The sequence below is a fragment of the Triturus cristatus genome, chromosome 3_2, assembly GCF_964204655.1.
Source record: "Triturus cristatus chromosome 3_2, aTriCri1.1, whole genome shotgun sequence".
NCBI classification, from domain to species: Eukaryota; Metazoa; Chordata; class Amphibia; order Caudata; family Salamandridae; genus Triturus; species Triturus cristatus.
The window spans coordinates 873780061-873805429 of NC_140584.1; the positions used below are offsets into that span (position 1 = coordinate 873780061).

The following is a 25369-nucleotide window of genomic DNA, read 5'->3' on the forward strand; positions in this document are numbered from 1 at the left end:
GCTACTTTTGTTTTTGCATGTTCTGTTTTTGTTCAGAGCACACAAACCTAATGCCCTCTGTGTGCATGCGCTTATCCCGAAAACATACAGCCATGTAAAGGTGTGTGGTGTTCTGTCTTTGCAGGAGGCGGACAGCGCAGAGGAAGAATGCCGCTCGCAGCCCCGCAGGTAAGCATGTGTTCAGCTTTGAGTGGTCATTGTAATGTTTGAAGATGGTACTGTTTCTGTCGGTTCCACGTGCATGGGGCTTGATTTTGGAAGGGTCACCCCTGGGGAGAATTGAAAGTTGTTTGAAGGAGCATCTGGGTATGGATTTTTGATCTGTGTTGCGATCCTCTCTTGTAAGATGTGCAGGATGTCATCTGCTACCAGGGCAGTATGCAGGCCTCATTCGCACTGCCCCTGGATGGACTCTTTTTTCAATTGTGCCTTTCTGAACGTGCATGCATTGTGTGCAACTTAGGATGTGCCGTGTTTAGACCACTTCCCCTGTCCCAGGCCAATTGAGTGGATATAAGCATTAGAACTGCGGTTTGCAGGGACTTCTTAGCGGTCCTAGACAGATGTTGTGTGCAGTTAACAGAAGATGCAATCTGAACTGTGTTGCAGATCAGTCTCCCAATGTTCATCTTGCTGTGTACGGTATACAGGCAGAGTCTTTTCAGTACTCCTTTGGAATACTGTATATTATAATCTGGGGAGGATGTATTGCATGAACCACAATCTCCTCTCACCCGCTGTTCATATTATATACCTATTACTGTGCAGCTTGTCTCGAGTTTGGCAGAACTGGAGCGCTCCGCGGACTGACACGTTTAGATCTGTATTTTGCAATCTGATGACAAACCAGGACTCGCATCATCTTTCAGTCTACGCCCACCTGGTGCAGTCCTTCAAGTGTTGCAAATCTGTAGGGATGAACATGCCTCTTGAGAGGTTGTGCGCCCTGCTGCTGTTGTATGAATGTCCCCCAGATCCATTAATCTGTGGCGGAAATGTTGCACCCTCCAATATCCTTCTGGTAACCCGGTGTTGTGAATGCCATCCTCTGGTCACACCTTGTCGCGCTAATTACTAAAGTGATGGGTCCCTTCATATTATTTTATGTACATACATATATACACAAATAAATGTCTTTGTTTACAATAGTTCAGAGTTCTACTAGATCAATGTCCGTACATCAGGAATCTTCAACGAGCAGCGGTGAGGACAGTAGAGGGACCATCACCAGATCGTGCTGTTAAACTATGTGGTGGTGTGTTGTGGGGAGTAAAGGAAAATTCCTTTTGAGCAAGAACTTGTTACTTTTAAAAGCTTGTCAATTCCTAAATTTTATACATATGATCAATGCTAACATTCTGTGATATTCTAGCGGATTCTGATTCCAGCACTTATTCATCACATGAAACCAAGTCGGAAATGTGTTTAGAACCATCTATACCTGTTCACACTTTTCGCCTGCCCCACTGTAGCAAGGAAGCCCTAAATGTCAGACATATATATATATATATGTGCAATTGTCTTAAGTATCTCACACTTAGCAGTGGAATCAAATCCAGATAAAAAAAAAATAGATGTTTAAGGATTTTTTTTTGAGACCCATATACATCGCAAGTAGAGTGCAAATCGGAATTTGCAGCCTCATTGTGATTCTAATTTTGTAGGGTTTGCCGCGCAATCAATATTTTTCCCTTCACATTTGACCTGGAAAACCTTTTGAAATGTGATACTTGGTGAAATGTGAATGTAAAAACTTGTTGGAAAGAAGGAAAATTCTTCAGTATCAGGGGCGCAAAATTCCAATACTGAATGTTATCCCTCATTCTGAGTAAGCCTGGGCAAAGCACTACGCTACGCTCGCGTAGTTTGCGAAGTTTGTGCTACTTCGCACTAAGCGAATTGCACGTAGCACAGTGCAAACAGGCGTAGCGTAGTGCAGCGGTCATTTTTTGCTTGCTCGCGGTCCTCAAAGTCAAGTTGCCGATCACGAGCGAGGAAAATAAACCTCCCGTCGAGATTCTCAACGCAGGGAGGTCAGGTTTCTCATCGCGATGAGAAACTACCAGTCTGCGCTGAGAAAGCTGCCGCTCGAGTAAAAATCTACTCGAGCGGCAGAAAACTACAGCTCGCACTGTGCAAGATGCCGTTTTCAATGATTGCACAGTGCCGGATGCTTGTCCGCACTGTGCAATCATTGAAAATGGCATCTTGCACAGTGCGAACAGGGTACTACGCAGTTCGCGAAGTGCTACGCGTAGCTCGCGTAGTGCACTTTGCGTAGCTACGCGTAGCGCTACTTCGCGTAGCGCTACTTCGCGAACTACGCCCAGGGTTAATTCTGAGCAGAAAAACTGGGTCAGGAGGGAATATCAAACCGAACGGTGCCATTAAGTTCAAGGGCCGATATTAAGGAACCAAAACCAAAGCATTTGGAGTGAGCTCCTAAGTTTTGTCTACAAGCAAAGAGGTCGGGTCTACCTTCGCTCACAAACACCTGCTAAAGCTAAATGTCTACTGATAGCTGCCTCCAGCATCTCTATAAACACCTCCTGTTTGCTTGCCTTTCTGCTCCTCTGGCACGGTTCCTGAATGTTCCTGTCCTCCGGCTCAACTGGTGAAACGTATAGGAGACGTTTATGTGTTAAAGGCAGTGCTGACTAGGGTGAAGAAAAGACGATAATGTGCTGGAGATATAAAACAAACCATTTTCGATATAATAATCAGACTTAGGAGGTCGTTATATAGTGGTAACATCAGAAAATCTGCCTTTATCAGATACTTGGTGAAAGCGTGTAAAGAGTCTTCAAAAAAATTGTAAGAACCTAGAAGGATGGTATGGAGGTAAGGTAACACCGACTAGTATGCTGAGCAAGGGTGCTCTGCAGGTTCAAACGATAGTTTCAAATTCTGTGTTTGTGCTTTGTATGTCAATCTCGGAGCACTTTGCTTTATGCCGATCAGAGGGAGGGATGTACACAATTCTCTAGTTTATTGATGTGTCCAAGATGGTGTGCGCGCAAATTTGACCCCCTAAAGGAGTTTAAACACGATAAACTTGCTGCTTCACTTTTAGACCTAAAAATAGCTCTGCCGAACCCTAAGGGATTAAAGCGCAGCTGACGCCTTTGAACCCTAGCCAACAGAGCACGATGGTGGCTTGGTTTACTGTCTACCTCCATCAGTGCACTAGGAACACAACCTCGTGTGTCCCAAAGCAGGGACGTCTCTGCAGCATGTCTCCTGGAGACCTCAGCTCTCTTAGTGCCCCATTAAAAGCTAAGGCATCTATTACATAATTGTTTAGATTGATGTGGGGAATTTATTTTAGGATTTTGTTTTGTGTGTTTGTGTGAGACCTATCACATAAGTTGTCATTGGTCACTGCACGCAGTATTCGCAATTTGTATTCTTGGATGGTGCTGGCAACCTTACTGTAAGTGCCGCAGTAATGTCTTTTTGCTTCACAATTTGCCATGGTGTTTGTCTTCTGGGGATTCACAGGCATTGATCGTGACCATTTTCTTGGTACTACTCATAGATAGCACTGGGCTTGTTCAGCCAATGAAAACTAAAATCCAGTGCGGTTTTCAATGAGTATATCTAAGGAATAAAATTCCTATAGGACATTTTTTGTATTTTTATTTCTTTGTAAGGCATGAGCTACAAATTTATTTGTACACATTAAATAAACATTAGATAACATAGAAACGTATATAACTCATAGTGGAGACTGTGTACATTTTTCCTGGACACTCTGAAACCCCAGCTGGATTTTACTATCCAGCGACAGAACAAGCTGAGCCCCACACATAGATTGCTTCACTTGCTTTTAGTATTCAGATCCATTTTGTACTTTTTCGCTACTCGTCAGTACTTTTATGAAATTTAAGGCATGAGCAGCGTTGAATATATCCCAGAGAAGTCTGCTGGTTTCCCAGGAGCTTAGGCTAACTTGGTCCTTTTTGGGGGGTGACTCTAGGCATGCAGAGAAATTGTTACTCTTTTATCTTTTATGGTTCTTCCATTTGGACTAGAAGTCATTGTAGTGGAGTAGGGCTGGAGATTGAATTGTAGCTTTGGGTTTGATGCTAACTGCTGAACTAAATTGAACGAAAACAGTTCCTAATAATGGTTGGGAATGTTTTCTCCTGGTCTTAGGGCAAATAGGACGAAGTGCGCCGGATTTATGTTTGGTTGTGTTGTTTCTCTTTACTCTGCCAGGGCCTTGGATTCTGTTGCTTGCAAAGGTTAGTCAAGAATCCAAGAGTTTCCTAGACTGTTCCGTGGTGGTTGTGCCGTCAAGACGTATTCTATGAAGTGGTTAGGGACTGGACTCAAATAAAATACGAGCTGATTATTAAGATGCAATTCCCCTGCTAGATGTAGATTTGTGGAACGAAATACCTCTGTTGACTAGTATGGAGAGTTTTTCCACTGCAGATAGTGTGGTGCCAGGCACTTCACTCCTGCATTGCGAGGGGGCATCACACTGCGCAACAGGTACAGATGAGCAAATAACCACAGGAGAGGGGCATGGGTTGAAGTTGAGGTATAATGAGTCATACGTCAGCTCCCCATTCACTGAAAAAACAGGGGTGAGGAGGGGCACCCGCTCTCCACATAAAAAGAAGAAAGATAGAGGGGGAAATGCCAGCTCAAAAGCAGGAAAGGACATCGGATCCAGGTTGCAACCCTGTCCCTTCAGCTGACCTATGAGGAACCGCTCTTTCCAAAAAACAAACAAAATCGGGAGAAAAGTGGCAACAAAAATCAAGAGTAAGCAGAAGGGGTTGTGGAAATGAGGGCCAAATGAGCGACGAGATGACCGTGGTATAGAATCTGGCATAGAGCTTGTGTCTGTGACTTTCTTGAAGTGAGAAAGAAATCCTTGAACTGGTTGTAGTCTATTATACTCCTCAATAAACCTCACTCACCCACAGCCCCCCCTCCCTTGTGTTGGCATCAGCATGTAAAAAAAAGACTATGTCTGGAAGCCAGGATCTCCACCGTGAAAGCAGATGTGTGTGCGCTGTGGTGGAAGGCCGGATCAAGATTGTTTCTGTCACTATGTTATATAAATTAATGAGCCTGCCACTCCCTATTTCCTTTGGTCCAGGAACGCTACACTAAACAAAATGCATTAATAACGGCTCTGACAGTGGGCTGCGTACCACACTCTGCTTTATTAAATTTAGCCCATTAAACATACAGTAGGTCATCTCATTGGCAACAACAAAAAAACATTGGGACAATTGGCCACGGCCACCTGGATTGCTGTACTGGGACTACAGTAGTGACTAACTCAAATTATTACTTGATCCACATTCAGTCTACCCCTAATAATCCTGTGAGATATAAAGAAAGGGTTTTACTACTCTCCCAGTACAAGGACTGTACAGAGGTAACCTTTCACCTGTTGTGCTAAACCTAGTAAGTTGATTAGAGGGGAGTCAGTGAGCTATTAGGACTTGAAATTTCCCGTAACATAACAGGTGTTTTTGTATAGTGAACTTCTGATGGTTTCTACCTGAGGATTCTTCACCTTTGAATATCCCAAGCACCAGACTGGATCCGGTAACTTCTGACATAGCTCTACTGTGACAGCAGGAGCACTAGCTCCATCCAGATGTTACATCACTGGAGAAATACAATGCCACCCTGGCGCCTTGACTCCAGTTCTGTTTTATCCACATCTTTCAAAGTGAGTCTGGAGCTTCTCTTATCATATGATGGAATGCATTTGTTCTCTCAAACATCTTTGGGTGCAGTGCTTAGGGACGTGTCACCACCACAAACTCAAGGCATAAACCCTGAAGTAGGTGTGATGAACATATGTCCATCCTAGTCTCTTATACTTGCCTCTGGTTTCTAACTTCCAGACCCGATTCCTCCACCTGTGACCTTTGCCTTCCGATGAATTTGAAAGCGGAGACTGAGCCTACACTGCTTATGGCCAAACCAAGGATGACTGTTGAGGCCTTTGTCTGTCAAGATCTGTATCCAGGACAAAATCAATGTAGCGCTTCCTCTCTCCACTTTCAAAGTCCTTCAGGGAAAAAAAGCAAGAGAAGAAGCATTCCACTTTGCCTAAGCGGCAGACAGCATCCAGAGGGAAGTCACCTCCTCAGGCTTCACCTCGGGCTCTTTCCTCTTCAGAGTTTGACTTGGTAGAGCTCTAGCATCGGCTCTGCATCCACCATCACCGATAATGATTCTGGTGCCCTTTCCACCTGCACTGATGTTGGTGCTAGCTTCAGCTTACTGGAGTTTCCAGCATCTGTTATCGACCTAGTCCTGTTTCTGCAGGAAATGCTGAAAATGTTTAGATGGGCTGCGGTTTCATCTGTTCTGCGTTTAGGCCAGTGGTTCTGCAGGATACACCATTTGAAAACTCCCCCATGTACCAGTCTTAAGTATCGAGCGCCCCCGGGAGTCGTTTACACACACTTCAACCCCATCTGACATTGTTTCGACTCCAGGACCTTCATGAGTCACGCTTCTTCACTGGTTTTGTGTCAGACTCCGACTTAGGTTAGGAGTCGGATGAACATAAACATAGCAGAACATGAACAGATGAACATAGAGACATGGGAGTGGGGGATTCCCTGATGCTTCCCGTCCTCAAATCAAACAGTCTGAAAGGCTGGAAGTGGTAGGTAAAAAGTGTTCTCTGCAGGGAGCCTGGCAGTGCACTCTCTTGATGCCACATACCTCTTTGGGCATTACTCTTTTTCACTCTGGAATATGGCGGCCATGATAGTACCCAACTTGCCCAACCATTTTACTGAAGTAGTGTGTTGGCATCAGCATGTAAAAAAAAGACTATGTCTGGAAGCCAGGATCTCCACCGTGAAAGCAGATGTGTGTGCGCTGTGGTGGAAGGCCGGATCAAGATTGTTTCTGTCACTATGTTATATAAATGAATGAGCCTGCCACTCCCTATTTCCTTTGGTCCAGGAACGCTACACTAAACAAAATGCATTAATAACGGCTCTGACAGTGGGCTGCGTACCACACTCTGCTTTATTAAATTTAGCCCATTAAACATACAGTAGGTCATCTCATTGGCAACAAAAAAAAAACATTGGGACAATCGGCCACGGCCACCTGGATTGCTGTACTGGGACTACAGTAGTGACTAACTCAAATTATTACTTGATCCACATTCAGTCTACCCCTAATAATCCTGTGAGATATAAAGAAAGGGTTTTACTACTCTCCCAGTACAAGGACTGTACAGAGGTAACCTTTCACCTGTTGTGCTAAACCTAGTAAGTTGATTAGAGGGGAGTCAGTGAGCTATTAGGACTTGAAATTTCCCGTAACATAACAGGTGTTTTTGAATAGTGAACTTCTGATGGTTTCTACCTGAGGATTCTTCACCTTTGAATATCCCAAGCACCAGACTGGATCCGGTAACTTCTGACATAGCTCTACTGTGACAGCAGGAGCACTAGCTTCATCCAGATGTTACATCACTGGAGAAATACAATGCCACCCTGGCGCCTTGACTCCAGTTCTGTTTTATCCACATCTTTCAAAGTGAGTCTGGAGCTTCTCTTATCATATGATGGAATGCATTTGTTCTCTCAAACATCTTTGGGTGCAGTGCTTAGGGACGTGTCACCACCACATACTCAGGGCATAAACCCTGAAGTAGGTGTGATGAACATATGTCCATCCTAGTCTCTTCTTCACTGGTTTTGTGTCAGACTCCGACTTAGGTTAGGAGTCGGATGAACATAAACATGGCAGAACATGAACAGATGAACATAGAGACATGGGAGTGGGGGATTCCCTGATGCTTCCCGTCCTCAAATCAAACAGTCTGAAAGGCTGGAAGTGGTAGGTAAAAAGTGTTATCTGCAGGGAGCCTGGCAGTGCACTCTCTTGATGCCACGTACCTCTTTGGGCATTACTCTTTTTCACTCTGGAATATGGCGGCCATGATAGTACCCAACTTGCCCAGCCATTTTACTGAAGTAGTGCGGGATGCCCATGGTGCATCGTGGCACATAATTAAAGCGGGTCTGGTTAAAGCTGACTCCTTTGCCAGCGCCATGGCTCTTTCGTAGCTTTGCACAGGCATGCCTTGCTAGGTTCTGCAGGATGTTTGGGCGATTTTCAAAATATTCCGGTAGTTATGCCTTTTGATGGCAAGCACTTCTTTGGAAAAAAAGCTGATGCAGCCTTAGAGCGATTCAAGCCCAGTAGGCTTTCAGTATAGACAGTGCCAGTGTACTCCAGTTCGCCAGCAGCGTCTTTGTCTGCCATAACAACGTCAGAGGCAAATGTTGGAGTAACCAAACCAGCCTTCCTTTTCCCCTGCACCACTAGGGAAATCTCTGTAATTTGTCCATGATGAAGCATATGGAGCTTGTCTAAGTGCGAGTATTCTCTTTTCCACAGGCATGGAGGGCCACAACAAAGGCCTAGTGGGTCCTTCAAATTGTGTAAAAGGGGTATACTCTATCCTTTCAACAGAACCCTCCCTCACTCCATCGAAGATCCTTCAGTTGGGCAGCGACCTGCAGGTACTGCAACAGGAAGTGGCAGCCCTGTTCCAGAAGGTAGCAGGAGAGTTGGTGCCATCACAGGCATTTGGTCTGGGGTGCTACTCTCAGTACTTCCTGGTGTCTAAGAAGGATGGCAGTATTTGTCCAATACTGGACCTCAGGGTATTACATGTCTTCCTTCGCAATGAAAAGTTTAAGATGCTATCCCTGTCTTAGGTCCTTCTGGCGCTGGAAATTGAAGACTGGATGGTGACTCCAACTTGCAGGGCATGTATTTCCACACACTGTTCCTTCAGTGGCCCACAAAGTCAATGCAGTCCATGATCGGTTCAACTCACTACAAGTTGGGGTCCTTTTGTTTGGGTTGACATCAACACTATGAGTCTTGACAATGGTAGTGGTTGTGGTCCATCTCAGAAAGTCGGGGATCTCGGTATTCTGTGTGGACAATTGGCTCCTCAAAGCCAACCCTCCACAGATGGTTTTGCATCACCTCCACGTGACAGCAGCGCTGCTGTTTGACTTGGGGTTCTCCATCAGCATGTTCAAGTCTCACCTTGAGCCCTCTCAGTATCTCCTGTTCATAGGAGCAGTACTGAACATGACTTTGCTCAGAGCTTTCTCTCCTCCACAAAGGATCCTGGACATTTGGCACGGGATTCTGATGTTTCGGTGGGAGCTCGGATTTCAACAATGACAGTACTATGCCTGCTTGGTCTGTGGGCTTCCTATGTCCTCCTAGTCATGCACGCATGCTAGTATGTGAGGGATCTCCAGTGTTGCCTTCCCAGGCAGTGGTTCCAACACCAGGGAGATCTGATGGACTCCATTTGTAGCTCCAGCAGAGCTATGATGATGGCATACAGATCTGTTTCACCTTTAGAAAGGTCCCTTTGTCCCCCTCCAGCCATGGCCACAGAGGCAATGGACGTGTCCACCTTCAAGGAGTGTACATCTGGGGGATCTGGAAAGGGGAGGACCCTGGTCTCCAGAGTAGCAAAGACTGCACATGAGTTTGCTCAAACTCAAGGACATCTGGCTGGTGCTCAAGATATTCCTCCAATTCCTTTGCAGTCAGTATGTCCAGATCTTGACCGACAATATGATCGCAATGAGGTATGTCAGTAAGCAGGACGAAGTGGGGCCTTGCTGCATCAGTGGTCAACCCTTAAGGGCAAAGGATTCCCGCCCCAACCCCCCCCCCCCCCCACCTTTTTCTAAACATGAAGAGTGTCTATCAGGCTCAGCGCTATATGTTCAGGTCCGGTAGCTAGGTGCTGTACTTGCACTAAATGTGCAGGCACTTGGCTTCCTGAGCTGAACTTTGTAGGGCTGGAGATGTCACAGCTCTCTGGGGCGTGACTGCCACAGCCTGGCAAAGCGCTTGGTACTATTCCCTTATGACATGGGGGAGCGTTACTGATAGCCCTGGACCAGGGTGCTTCAGTTTTAATCCCTGATGTGCCTAGGGTCGAGTGTCCATCAGTGATGCTCGTCACCGAGACTAGTGGGGTCAGCAGTCTCACTGACCCCATTCCACTCTGTGATGAGGTAAGGAATGCCGCCTCCTCTCATTGTCTGGCCAATAACAGTGTCTGCCAATAAGAGGAGGTCGCAATTCCAATTGTCTAAAACCACATAGGCTTCCTTCCTGCCACCCGAGAGCACAGCTGCAGCCCGGTAAGTTTTATTTTCATTAGTGTGAGTGTGAGTGAGAGCGAGAGAGACCATGCCCCCCCTGTCTGCACAAATTTTGCTTCCACAGTCTCGCCTGCTCTCCAAGAAGCATTGAGGCTCTTTAATTGTGTGTACCAACAGGGACTGTGACTGGTAGCCAACCATGGGGCCAGCTCACTAAACAGGGAGACAGACTAATCTATCAGCTTCTTGCTGATTACTAGTGGCAGCTCGACCAAGAGGTAGTTCAGGACATATTTGCCCAGTGGGGCATGCCTCAGATAGACTTTTTTGTTTTTCGCGACAATGTTCTGTTCCCTCCAGCACCCGTTGCAGGATCTTAGAGAGAAGCATTTGTTGAGGTGGTGCTTTCTGCTTTACTATGCGTTTTCTCCCATATTCTTGATTCCTCAGGTTCAGAATAAAATTTGCCAGGAGCAGGCTTAAGCCATCCTTAGATTGGCCGAGAAGACAGTCTTTCACAATCGGGCAGACAGATTTTAAGCCCCAACCTCCAGACTTAACACATTCATACATGGAGAATCAGCTGGGCCATCTAAGTTGCTTTCAGCTACCATCAGAGGTAGTCAACAAAATCCTTTCTGTATGCTACCCCCTCTGCTAAGTTGATCTATTCCAGGAGATGGAACAATTTGTTTCATGGTGTACCCAGCATCAAGGGGACCACTTAATGGCTACTTTATCGAACATCCTTCAGTTTGCCCTTAACTTGACCTAGCAATTTTGTGTGGTGGATAATTTCACTGGGTAAATCTGCACCTTATCGGCATTCCTGAGTCTTACAGTACAGCTGTCTTTATTTAAATCTGGTGGTGGTGAAATTTTCAAGTCCCATTGGCTCATGATAAACTGGGTTGTAGGAAACAATTGATATTGGTTTTAACTTTTTTGGTGGGGACTCCGTTTGAACCCTTCTATACATAGTTATAATGTATGGTTGTTGGCCTTCAAGCCTTGTTCTCTTTGTTGTTACTTTGGTAAGACACCACATCAATGAGTAGCAGGCTTTGAGTGTGCCCCTGCAATTTACAGGCGACTTCCCACACAAGCTCGATCTGCTAACTAAAGCAACTTCTCTGCCCAATTTGGTGCCTCGCTTCCATCTCAGTCAATATACAACCCTACCCACCTTTTATGCTCCAATTCTTCCGAACCAAGGAGGAGGAGCTTTTACATTGGCTGGACCCGAGGTGAGCAGTTAGTTATGGCATTGAACGGCTCTCCTACATCTATTACTAATTATATTTATTCTTTTTTTTTTTTAAGCAGCATAATATATTGTCTCATCACACTGAAAAGGATAGTCTTAAAGAATCAAAAAGATAAAAACTAGCTTTCTGTTAATCTGAAAGGGATGAAATTACAATGTCCTCCCAACAATAAAATACTATCATTGTCTAGTCAGAAGGACCTGTGTAGAAGGGTAATTATTGTGTCAATGCTAAGTTTTATACGTTTTATATTTCACAAATTGGTGAAGTGAAAGGCACCAGACTCATGTTAAAAATTCAGCATCTCACGGAGTCCCCTTGTGTAACCAAAAACCTCCTAGATTGTTAGAAACAAAAATTAGGTAGATGAGTTGGCAGGTTTTCTACAATGTGGTATATAATGACTGACCAGATTGTTTTTGAAGTCTTTTCCTTTACCTACAGAGCTAGGCCAGCTCCGAACTATCTGAAGTGGATATTTAAAGTTCACACTTTGTCGATGGCCTGAGGTCGCAGCATGAAGCATACTTGGTATGGTACCTAGGTTTTACAGAGTGAAAGCGGGAAGGAGAAGTACACTTCTAATAGGTTGCCAGCAGTTAGATAAACTGATTACCGCTGAATTTCCATAGGTTGGTAAGACCATCCAATTTCAGGCTTCTGGCTTTGTTTAATTTCTGCCCTAGCTTCTGTTCCGCACTTAGGTGTCATCTAGCTGTGCTTTCCAAGTGAGTGTGGACAGAGAAGAAGGACTTGTGTTCTGAATTTCCTATTTCCCTGCTGTTCATGGGAATAGTAGTTTGCTATTGTGTTTGAAAATGGCTGCTGAAAAAATAAGTGAAGGAAGAAGGCATAATCTGAGTCTTTGGTCCTGACAGAATTAGAAAACAACTCAAAGTAATTCATCAGACATGGCCAATACAGTGTAAATGCGTGAAGTTTACGTGAAGGCAATGTTAGCTGGAAATGATCTAGCGGTAATAAAGAATGTTACATCATTTTTTTTTAAACAAACTTTATTGCAGTTTTATTACGACATGACAGTAAGCATAACAATGACTAATGCGAGATGGGCCGTGCCTAAATTATTCACGTTCTCTAGAGCTCCTGTCAAGGCCTCCCGAACAAAATCTGTTGCATCGATATCCCTCTACCATCAACATCATAAGACAGGGTCGTTCCTTAAACCCCCCATGCTGAGATCTCATCCTGCACATGCAATATCAAAGGCAGCTGGAAGGAGCATCACTCCCCCTACCTCTATTCCCCCTCTTGGTCCTGCAAACCCGCACATCGTCAGCAGTGTCAGATTAGGCACGGTCTATAGTCCCATCCGGAGGATCCAGTTCAAAAGTGTCCTACGAGGCCTCACTGCGAGCCTCCGCAATAGATAACAAGTTACCAAACCTCCCTCTGCCCACCCCCAGTCCCTCCAACTCCCCCCCCCCACTGTCAGACATGTCGCTCCATCTGCTATCTTTCAGTATTAATGATGAGCCCCGCTGATTGGACCACTGGTATCGCACTGTCAGGGGACGAATGAACGGGAGTTATCACTCAATACCCGCTACCCTCCAGCCCGCCACCCGCTCAGGAAGGGCGGTTCGGCCATGCGTGTATACTAGTATTGTCGTGAAGGAGATCAGTCAATGTCAGCTGTCGGTGTCTTAAGCAGGTCCACCAACGCCACCCATGCTCTGGCTGCAGTTAACATTTTGTCATTAGCGGCTCTCTGGGCCATTTGAAGTCTGAGAGTCCCCTCGCAGTCGGCCCACTTTGTAAATTCTCGCAGCCATCGCGCAGCATTAGGCGCCGTGGCCGCTTTCCAATGACTGGTGATTTCTCGCTTAGCTAGGACTAGTCCCAAGTCAATACATTTACTAGTCACCTTGTTACGGGCAGTGTGGGGAAACCAGTGAATTAAGCAAAAACCCGGGGTCTGATCAATGCTCCTATCCGTTATGTCACCCAGTTTAGCCGTTACCTCCCCCCAATACTCATGTAACAATGGGCACTCCCAAAACATATGCAAAAACGTGGCATTTTCTAATTTACAGCGGGGGCAGGTAGTGCGGGATCCAAAAAATGTGTTGCGGGGTGAGGTACGCCCTATGGAAGGCATAAAATTGTATCAGCTGAAATCTCGCATTTCTAGAGCATTTCCACGCCCGCTCCATCAGATTCGCCCACGGTCTCTTCTCAATAGGCATCCTAAGGTCCGCCTCCCATTTGGTCCGTAGCCTCTCCAAAGGGGACCTAAGCTCCTGAGTAAGACGCCTGTATAGGCAGGTTACCGCTTTAATTGTCCCTGCTGCATATACCACGTATTGACAGGGGAGAGAGGTCGGGGCTCCTCCATCCCTCTCTTCCAGTGCTTCCGGATAATTGCCGTCATGGCAGCATGTAAAAGAAAGTCCTGACGGGGTAGTTCGAACCGTTCCAAGAGGTCATGGTAAGGTAAAAGCACACCATCCTCATAGAGGTCTCCAATAGTGGACACCCCCATTTCCTCCCAACTTCGCAGTCACTGCCAATCCCCCCCATGTGGCAGAGCCTCGCAGATCCTCAAGGGGATCTCCGGGGCGTACGGAGGACCCATCTTGGCCCTTCTGCTCGCCTGATTCCAGCACTGTCGCATCACCTACAGGTCCCTCGGAGTCTCCCGCTCCCGTAGAGGAAGCTGGAGAAGCGTCCGAGAGAGCTGGCGCAGGTCCGGGCCCAAGCCCCCGGGGTCCTCTCCCAGGCGCAATCCCCTGGCCATCCATTTAGTAAACCATTGAAATTGGGCTGCATGGTAATAGGCCTCAAAGTCAGGGGCTGCAAATCCCACCTCCCGCCTGGGGCGCTGCATGGTAGAAAGCGCCACTCTGCGCCTCCCAGACCCCCATAAAAATCGCGTAGTCATAGCGTTGAGCTGGGTGAAATATTTTTGCGGTATCCATAGGGGAAGGGAGCCAAAGTAATACAGAAGACGTGGCAAGGTGACCATCTTTAACAACGCCACCCTCCCCGCTACTGAAAGGGAAAGGGTCCCCCAGAATTTGAAGTTGCTCCTAGTGGTTCGCAACGCCCTTCCGATATTCCCTTCCAGTAGGTCAGAGGGTTCATGATGGATCCGGGCTCCTAGGTAAGTCAGGCAGCTGCTTTCCCACCTCACATCTGGTACACCTGGAGGTGCCCCTCTACCACCCGAATAGGGAAAAGGCACGTCTTATTCCAGTTGACTTTGAGGCCTGCCACCCGGCCCAGTCTGCCCAACAGTTCTCGGGCCCCCCGCAGCTCCTCAGCAGCATTGGCAAGGAACATTAGGAGATCGTCCGCGTACAGGGCGATGCGATGAACCTGGCCCCCCCGTCCAATCCCCGGAAATATCGTCCCAATCGGGCATGCACCACCAGGGGCTCCATTGCCAGCGCAAAGAGGAGGGGAGACAATGGACATCCCTGCCTCGTCCCCCTTCCCACGCTGCAGGCATCTGAAATCACCCCTCCCCCCCCCCCCCCGCCCTGTGCGAACCCTGGCAGTCGAGAGGTGGTATAATATACTCGTCCCGTCCACAAATCTCTCGCCCAGACCGAAAGCCCGGAGAACTCGAAACAAAAACGGCCACTACAAGCTATCGAATGCTTTCTCCATGTCAATCGATAAAATACACGCCTCTTCCCCGAAGTGTACTGAATTGTGAAGCAATTGACATAAGCGGCGAACATTCATGGCCGTGTTCCGGGAAGGAATAAACCCTGCCTGATCCGTATGGACCAGTGTGGTCATGTGGGTCAGGAGACGGCCGGCCAGAATACTGCTCAATATCTTGTAATCCAGGTTAAGCATTGCGAGGGGGCGATAAGCAGCGCGATCCCACGCCGGTTTGTCCGGCTTGAGAAGTGGTACGATTATTGCTTCTCTGGTTGTATGAGGCAAGTAGCCCTCCCGCCTCGACCTGTTGTAGAGAGCTAATAGGTGGGGGGCCAACTGATCTACAAATGAGGCATAAAACTCTATAGGGAGCCTGTCTGTGCCGGGGGTTTTATTCCTGGCCATCCGCTTTATTGTTCCCCGGATCTCCTCCAGTTCCACGTCTCGACCCAGTTTCTCCACATCTCCCACCTCAACCTGAGGGAGTTCAATATCCAGGAAATCATCCTCCTCCAACATCTTGGGGTCTAATTGACTTTGATATAGGGCGGTATAGTATTCCAGAAACTGGCCATTAATAGCCTGCTGCTCATAGTGCACTGCCCCATCTCCATCCTGCAGCTCTAAGATTGGAGTTCCCCTTCGCGCTGGGTTGGCCAGCCACGCCAGTAGGGCCCCAGATTTGTCTCTCTCAGCGTGCGCCCGCACCGCGTACGCCCTATAATCAAAACATCGCAGGCGTTCTACGTGGGTCGCCAAACCTTCCTTGGCCGCCATGAGCCCCTCCTGTCCCTCCACCCATTCAGGTCTTTCCCTTTCCGCGTCTCGGAGTTGTTCTGCCCTTTGAACCTCTTGCAACAGGGTTCTGCGGACCCCAACCGCTTCTCCTATACAACGACCTCTTATCACTACTTTAAAAGCATCCCACTCATTATGAATGCTAGCGGTCATGTTATTGTTGTTCTGGAAGTACTCCTCGATGGCAGTGCCTATTGTAGTTCGATAGACCTGGTCTTCCAACGTCTCCGGTCTAAGGCGCCAACTGGGAATAGCGGACCGAACTCGCAGCCAATTCAGGGACACCAGTAGGGGATTATGATCTGATATCGTCCTGGCTAAATATTCACTCAGGGTGAAGCCTCCATGCACATCTGGGGAACAGAGGATGGAGTCCAGCCTAACATGTAGCTCATGTAAAGCCGAGAAATAAGAAGCGTCCCGCTTCCCTGGGAGATGTGCTCTCCAAGCGTCTATCAGCTCCCTGTGCCGCTGGCAGTCATGACGAACTTCTGCTATTCTATGCGTGGAGGCGTCAGGGAGGGGAGGATGAGATCGATCCAGGATCACATCAGTGACACAGTTAAAGTCCCCCCCCCCCCCCCTAACAGCACAGAACCAGTCAGGACCCGCTCCAGCTTCTGAGACAGCTGTGTAAAGAAAGCCGGCTGATCTACATTAAGGGTGTATATACTTGCCAGAGTGATATCCCGGCCATCCAGACGCCCCACCACTACCACAAAGCGCCCTTAAGGGTCAATTATCTGTCGTACACATTGAAAGGGAACCCCCGCTCGCACCCATACCAATGTCCCTCGCGCAAAGGCCGAGTACGTAGTGTGGAATACCTGACCCCTCTATCGGCGCTGTAGCGCAGCCCCTTCAGTCTTAGTCAAGTGAGTTTCTTGAAGTAAGGCTATTTGGACTCCCCTCCTCGTCAGGTAGGCATGTATTTTGTGCCGTCTGTTCATCGTATGCAGCCCCCTGACACTCCAGGTCATAATTTTTATGCCTACGGAGGTACCCATGATCCTGACTCTATATACTGATCGCAATGATTACCCTGAGCGACATGTCTGACCCCCCCCTCTTGTCCCAAACACTAAACCCTACCCAACTCCCACACCCGAGGACAGGCACACAAAAACAGGTCCCCATCCAAACTAAGGCAGTCATGCTCGAAGCTAAGGAAAGGTAGAGGTACGTGTCCCACTCCCGATGTCCCCAGAACTCCCCCGACTCCCCCCGCCAACTCTAGGCCATCCAACCGGGCCCAATGATATAGTCAAGCCCCCCCATCAGATAACAGTTAGGCCACCGGGACTAGGGCCCATAGAGGGCTGCCCACCAGCTTCTTGCCAAGAGACAGGCAGACAACCTAGCCAAACACCTCATCCGCCGTCTGTGGAGTGACATCCGGAAGTTCGACATCAGAGAGCCCCTGGACACTACTCGCCCCCGAGCTCTCCGATCTGTCTCTCTTGCGGTCCGTGTCAGCGCCAGACGGACCACCAATCCCACGGCTAATGGTCGCCACCGCCAAAACCGCCCTGTCTCGTTCTCGCCGGCGGTCAGCAGGAGAAAGGGGCCTCCGTGGGGGAGAAACGGGAGACAACCGCCTCCGGGGCGAATTCAGATGTGGCGAGCGTGGCCCAACGTCACCTCGGGTGTCCAGCCAGTTCCAAGCGGCCTGCGTGGTGAGGAAAAAGTGCGTCTTTTCCCCAGAGGTTACCCTAAGGCGGGCCGGGAACAACATTGCATAGGGATGATGAAGTTGGCGTAGTTTCCGCTTAACAGCCAGAAAGGAGGATCTCTGACGCTGCACCTCCCTAGTATAGTCCGGGAATATCATCACCTTACTGTTCCCGATCTGTAGGTTCTGTTTCTCGCGGGCCCTCTGTAGAAGAAAGTCTCGGTCCCGGTAATGCAACAGCCGCACCACAAATGGACGGGGTGGGGCCCCAGGTCAGGTGGGCGAGTCGTAACCCTATGAGCCCGTTCCAGTGCATAGAAGGGGGAGAGACCCTCCGGGGCCACCTCAGCTTTCAGCCAGCTCTCCAGGTACTGCACCGCATCAGCCCCTTCCTCCCGTTCTGGAACACCAATTATGCGGAGGTTGTTGCTTCTTGAGCGCCCCTCGCTGTCCTCAGCCCTCATCTCTAGGACCTTAACCCTGTGCACCACCTCTTTCAGTGAGCTTTGAAGGATAGTGACAGCATCTGAGATGGCCTTCATGGTAGTCTCGTTGGTCACTACCCTCTCTTTGAGTTTCCGGTGGTCGTCTTTCAAGAGACTAAGATCCGACCCAATGGTGTCTATCCTCGCCTCCAATGCCTCTCGGGAGGATATGATGGCCTGCATGATGTCACCCAATGAGGGGTCTTCGAGCTGTTCCCCACCACGTCCCTTGGCCGTACCGCCCTCGTCATCTGTGTGTTGTTCCGATTCGGACAGCCACAGAACCTCGTATCTCTTGCTCCTGGACACTCGCCCCATTTTCCAAGGTAGAGTTGGAAGAACAGTGGTGCGTGCGGAAAGGTCGTGGGCCCCGCCCTTACCAGTCAAGTATGGGGTCGCTTCGTCCTCCCGTGGGAGCGGTGGCAACTCAGCCCACGCACGAAGTGCCTGACAGCACGTGGGCCTAACGTCTCCAGCCTGGAGTCACCCCTGGAAGTTGCCCCAGCTTTCTCAGCGGCTTGCCGGACGGTCCATCTAGGAGCAGGAGGGTTCGCCCTCATAACGGTGCAGGAAATAGAAAGATCCGCAGTACTATCGCTGTAGCCCTCCGGCGCAGCAGGTCCTGGGCTTTAGACCCCCCCCCCCCCCCCCCCCCCGGGGCCACGATGACGCCCGCAGCGACTCCGCCGCAGGCGAGGGGATGGGCCTGCACCTCCAGGGATGGCAAACCTCACTTCCCCCACTGCAAGGCGGTCCCCAGTGCCAGTACGACCGAGCCGTGAGCAGCGACCTCGCTCCCTCTCAGCCCCGCTCACTGGTCAAGTCTCCATGCCACTCGATTTGGGCAAGCGAGGCGCCCGCCAGCACTCACCAGGGGAGCCTGCACTCTCCGCTCACCACACCCTGGAATCGCAGTCCTCCTCAGATGCTTCCAGCCACAGTCTACTCACGCCCTCTTCTTCTCAGGGTCTCCGGGGGTCCATGGCAGTCGCGGCAATCGCCAGTCCCTCCAGGCGCCGCATCTGTCCGCGAGCCGCGGGATCCACAGGCGCGCGGACCTCAGAGGTCCCGGCCACAATCCCAGCGCAGGCGGATGTCGCCACAATCTGCCGCCGCAGCCGGACGGGGCGCCCTGTATCTTTAGTCTGCGCCGGTGTGCTCCGTGTGCAGGATAGGCGGCCTGGATGCGGGCAGGCTTACTTCAGGAAAGGCGGTGTCCCTCCATCCGCCATTTTAGTGTCAGGCAGCCTCGGACAGTCCATCCGCCGAGGCGAGCCCGTCCTCGCCGCCCTGCAGCCTCACCGTCCCGAGGGCTCCCAGGTCGGGTCTCACCTCCAAGCAGCCAGGCCACGACAGCCAGCAGTCGCCCCAGGGGCACCCAGACTCCCTAAAGGCTGGCGTCAACCTCTCCAAGCACAGCCGCCATTTTGGGTCCCGCTTCGGCGAGGAGCAGCTCGCAGAAAGTATTTGGATTCCTCCTGTGATCAGCGCCTCTCACGCATCAAAAAGTTTAGCCAGGGGAGCACCCGGTATTCCGCTCCAGTTTACAGTGTCGGGGGCCTCCGTATCTCATCAGGATAAACTTCGGCGGAGGGCAGCCACGGAGGAGCTCCGAGGTCCGCTGCTGCCTACATCGGCGCCAAGCCACGCCCCCCAAAGAATGTTACATCATCCCCTAGATTTGGATTTGTGTGTTGCAGAATGGGGTTGGCATGGTGTTAAAAGTCATAGATACATATGTCGACTCTGCGGTTGTGAGACAAAATGCCTGAAATACCATTTTTCTTTGCAGGCAGTTGGCAGAAGCTCATATTAGCCTCTTGTCTGCATGGTAATCTTGTAAAGAAATAGCTTTTGAGTTGTTAATGCAGGTGGAATTAAATCCAGTCTTTAGAAGATAATTGTTTTTTATGGCCCACTTTTAACTTTTATGAACTGATTATGAACTGTACATTTGGGTTGTTTTTATTGATGGAATATAATTAATCAAAAACGAGAGGGTCCCCTCAAACCAAGGGGACAGAGCACCGTTTAAAACATTAAAGAGAGAATCTCCCCTTGGAGAACCTATATATCACACTATAAATAGATCAGCACATCAAACCAAAACCAATCAATTGGTTCGATTTGCTGATCTAGATATAGAGTGATATATAGGCTTTACTGTATTGATGAAATGCCTTTTATATGTATAAATTAGATCTAATAATGATCATCTTTTATTTCAATTATATTAACATCCCTGGAAGAAAAATTATCCTTGTTGGTGTCTTTTTTTACTGAACCTTACCCTCTGGAATGTTTGTGATATTGAAACATTGAGCTTTTGACTTGAATTTAGTTTTTGAATTAATCTGTAGTCTTTGGAAGCGCTGGAGATCAGAGCTGCCCTATCTGTTGGCTCCAGAGAAAGGAAGTCGCAAAGACCCTAGTTTGATTCACACAGCTGAGCTTACCGTCTACATTGTGCCTACAGTTTATTATTACAAGAAAATTACCACTGCTTCTCTACAATACTCATTGGGCCTAATCGACAAATCCAATTGCATATTGAAGTTCAATGTAAAAGAGTAAAGGAATTGATTTATGAGTGCAAGTTCACATGAATCCATTTACTTCAAGGTAATGCTAGACCAGTACAGTGTAAGGGATAGGTAAACCCTCCTCCCTTTTCCCCTCAATTGGTGGGATGTAGGATAAAGAGCTAATCCACAGGGGAATGTTTTTGCATGTGGATTAAAAAAAATGAGGGGCGGTGGGTGTTAGCAAGTGCGTTAGCAAGTGCGTTCGCACTAGCTTGGAGATTTTAAATAGACCTGTATATTCTCTCATGTGAAAAGTGAATGTGCAAAATAAAATTTCAGGGGTACTCTTAAAAACTATTGTGAATTCCAAACAAGGATAGAAATTTGCTCCAAACCTCAGGGGAAACGCACAAGAATAAATTGCTAACTGTTTGTGACTCTTGCACATTTTGCCCATCTTCTTGCCAGCCACAATGTGTTCCTCAATTTTGCATTGCTGACCTAAAAGACAACTTCTGCATCCTCCTCTGCCGAAGAAAAGTGTTTTTTTATGTGAACTGTAAAGAGGAAATGTTTACTAGACGTGACACTAGACGAGTCTAAATTTAGAAGATTAATTTGACCGTCTGGGACTTAGGTAGCAAAGCCGAAGGCATATGTGGACCCAGAAGAGATGAACACATCTCCTGTGGATTGCATTTCCTCTCCACATGTGAAAGTAGACAGACTCAAATGTAACCTTCAGAATGATTGTGATAGAGCTCTCCACGCCTATCAGTTTTACATTTGTTGGTATATAAACAACGTATGGGTGGAATGTTGCACTAGAATAGATAGTGCTGTTTCGGTCGATCTCCTTTTACAAACGGAAATATGAAACGAACTACTTTTTAAAAAAACTTTTGCACCATGGAATGTGTAACCACTGTGTGCAAGGGAAAAGAGAATGGTAGAAAGGATGCTACGCTGGAATTGGTTTCAGTTTTGAGCCTACTGGCTGCCATCCTGCACTGTTTTTGGGTTATACTAATGTTTATTTTCCTACATTGCATTGCAGTGATTAGCGCTGAGCACTCATATCCGTACCAGCGTGCCCTGTAAAAAATCATTCATTCGTGATCACTAAATGGATTGTGCCTAATCTGAAATCACAGTATTCCCACCTCATCTGTCTCAGAATCGTTTGCAAAACTTTTAAGGAAATGCATTTTCAAAATGATGCAGAAGTCCAGGGATGTTTTCAGCCATTTCTCAGTGTCCAGTGGCCCCCGCTTTGCGACCTTGTGGGGGTAAGTATAATATTTCAGATACTGCTTACAATTGTATTCCCAATTTTGACATTTGAATTAAGTGAGATATAGAGACATAGCTATCTAAGCAGGATCGCATCACGTGGTCACAGCTGCAGTAATAAACGGCGTCTCGGGTTCTCTCCTCCGACAAATGCGTTTAGATTTCAGCACATGCCTGTATGTGTAATTTTTTTCCAACATGTGTTTGATTTGGAGACTGAATGTGCGTGGTAAAACAAATCCGTTTAAAACTTTAGTTCACCTTTTTTTGATCCACAGTTTAGCTCTGCCGTGCTTGCAATGTTCCAGGCATGAAACGTTATTCTCTAGCTTTGGGTGTCTCCATTGAATATCTTGACTATCATTTCATACTCCAAATTGATATTCTTATTTTTTTTTCGTTAAAAAAAGTCCATTCTTTTGCTTGCGTCTGCCTTTCGGCCACCCCGTGAATAGCAATGGAATGATGTACTTTGAAAACACAGTAGTTGATCATTTTGAAAATTCAGGACTTGTTAGAATTTCAGAGGAACTTTTGTTGGTGACCTCATTTCAGACCTTCCAGCAAAAAGTGATTTTGTGCTTTTGATAAAAAATTAAGAATATCCAAATTTTAAACATTAAGCAAAATAAAATAAATGCTGATTTACAGGTGCATAGATCGATATTCCTATATTCATAATTAGGGATGTTGATATCTAAAGGGTTATTAAACTTACAGTTTAGGATTGTGTGTCAAAATATCTTTGTCGGAAATATAGACTCTGGCATAAATATTGTATTCTAAATATTGTTTTTTCTGCTGTCCACATTTTTTGTATTGAGATTTTTCAAGCATATCACAACATAGTGCATTGTAACTGACTTCATGTATCTCAACGGAGTAGATCTATAGAATAATACAGTTGCCCCTTTCTTACGAAGTCATGTGAATTGCAATAAGACTTAAAAGGAAAAGCACTAGTTTGCAACCTCAGAATAAGATTACAAAATTATAAAAATCACTCCCAACTCCCGCTCCACCCTCCCATCCCACCCCAAACATTAAGGTTGCACTGTATTCCCATCTGTGCGAGTGGGTATAGGTGTTTCCCTGTGTGGTCGCCTTTGTCTTCGAGTTCACCCCCCTTATGTTTTTTAACATTGGAAGAGGTGAAGCACCCAAGTACGTGTCGGGCAAGTGAATAGGGGGAGCCCCTGCGATAGATACTCCACTACTGGGCGCTATGTATATAATTTCTTAAAGGAATCCGATATTACACTCGCCATCCGTTCCATGGTGAATGGCTTGCCACAAGCGTAAGTGCCACTGAGTCATGGGAGGTACATCTTTCTGTTTCCAGGCCGTTGCCAAGGCAATTTTCGCTGCCCCCAGTCACAACCATAAGATGGATATGTCACTAACCGTTTGACGTTTAAGGATGACAGACCGTAAGCCCAACAGTATCGAGCCTGGGTCTGGAGGTATGGGGTAGCCTAGGATATCTTTGATTTGTGCCAGTATTTCTGACCATAAGGGCCTTATCATTGGGCAGTCCCACCAGATGTGTTGGAAGTCCTCCTGCAGCCCACATCTTCACCAGCAAAAGTCTGAGGTCGTAGGGAAGATTAGTTTTAGTTTTGTTGGGTATAGGTACGAATTGTATAACACTTTATAGTGAGCCTCTCGCATTCAATATTGGTTGGTTACATTTGTGTCTGTCCATATATAGTTTGTGCCACTGTTTATCCGAGATTTTCACCCCCGGTTGTGCTTCTTGAAGGATTTGTGTCGTGATTTGGTATTGTAAAGTGTAGATTGTAATATTGTATAGAGACATGATATTGTACCCTTTGAGCCATTCCCTGTCTTCGCCAGCTGCTCTATTGGCATGAGATCCCTGGTGACCCCCTCTCGGATTTCCATATCCAGCACTCAGTGTCTGAGTTGTGTGTAATGGTAGTGTTCGGTAGCTGACAGGTTAAACTCCCTCGGACAGTGTTCGATAGTAAGGACGTCCAATTAGTTGAATAGATCTCACATCGTAAGGCAACCCCAAGTTCTCCATGCTTCAAAGGGACCTGGAGGTGGGAACGCTGGATTGAAGTGTATGGGCGTGAATGGAGAGGGGAAGGTGGTCAGAGAAGAGGTCCTGTGGATGTCATCCCATATCTTTAATGTTGTTTTGGTAGGTGTGCCCAGATAGGTATTGGGTGGGTGTCTGGCTTTAGGTTTACACAGTAGGTCCCAGATGCACCTCCCTGCCACTGCCCTGTCCACGTGTAGCCAGTGCTTGTCAGACTCTCAGGCTGACCTGTCTGTGATCACCCGTAGTTGGACTGCTTTTGTAGTATAGATACATATCTGGTAGGGCTAGACCCCCTTTATTTTTCGGGAGGCGTAGTTGCCTATAGGACAGCATCGCCCTACGTCTTTGCCATATGAAGCGGATGATCATGGATTTTAATGTGACGAAGGAACCCCGCTCCATCTCGATCAGGAGGCCCTGGACAAGAAATAGGCATCTGGGCTGTGTCATCATCTTAATCGCCTTGATGCGGCATATCCAGGAGAGGTACAAGGGGGTCCACCTGCAGATGTTTGCCTTTAACTGGTGGAGAAACAGAGTGTAGTTCGTTTTGAAAAGTTCCTGGAGTTTAGGGGTGAGTTTTATTCCTGAGTATTTAATTTCCTTTCTATGCACAGCCAAATTTAAGCTAAGTAAGTCACTGGCTGATAGCTATTATTGGGGGCCATTTAAAGACAATCTCCTCCCCTAGAAATCTCTAACCTTGCATTGAGCTGACTAGTCGTAGCCTGGGTATCGATCACTTCAGTGTGCCCATACCTGTCCATACCTTCTACCAGCTCCTGTAGGACCAGTCGGGGTTGCCAGGAGGGTGTCAGTAGTAATTGTTTGACTCTTTCCCTGGCTACCCCGCTAGCATTACATTCCTCCGCGGTTCCGGTTTATTTCCTCTTTTGTTGCTTTTGAAAATTCTTTGTCTGCCATCGCCTCCCTCAACCATCTTCCATTGCACTTGTCTCCTGCGCTGTGTGAGGCCCCCTTAACACACAGTTCCTCGGGGTGCGGCAGACCTAGGACCTCCGTTGCTTCTTCATATGTGGTGACATGGTGGTGTTTATTTTGGAGAGAGAAGGTGATTTCAAAGGGTAAGTCAGTCCAGCGGTACCTTACATTATCGCGCCTTAGCTTCTCTGTTATCAGTTGGAAATGTTGTCTGTGTGCCAGTGTCACGGGGCCACATCCTGGAATAGTGAGCATGCAAATCCCTGAAAGCAAATTTCCTCTCTCGATCCTGCTGCCTGCATTACTGCCTCTCTCATCTTGAAGAATTGCAGCTTGGCTAGGACATCTCTTGGTCGTCTATTTACTCCAGGTGTGGGTGGTCCCACCCTGTGGACCATGTTCATTTTGATCTTCAAGCCTCCCAGGCCGATGACTTCCCCGAACAAGCCCATGACAAACGCCTCTAGGTCAGGCCCTTCCACTCCCTCCTCCATGTTGCGTAATCGTACGTTATCCCAATGGGCC

At 47.6% G+C, this 25369-nt stretch overlaps 1 protein-coding gene across 3 annotated transcripts in view; it reads left to right on the forward strand.

The window, feature by feature from the left end:
• Positions 1–25369, forward strand: part of SSH2 (slingshot protein phosphatase 2) — a 611356-nt gene that overhangs the window by 296732 nt on the left and 289255 nt on the right. For all 3 annotated transcript variants that reach the window (XM_085649239.1, XM_085649240.1, XM_085649242.1), the window contains one exon: positions 125–168. In XM_085649239.1, the coding sequence (XP_085505365.1) occupies positions 125–168 (44 nt within the window). The remainder of the gene's footprint in view (positions 1–124; positions 169–25369) is intronic.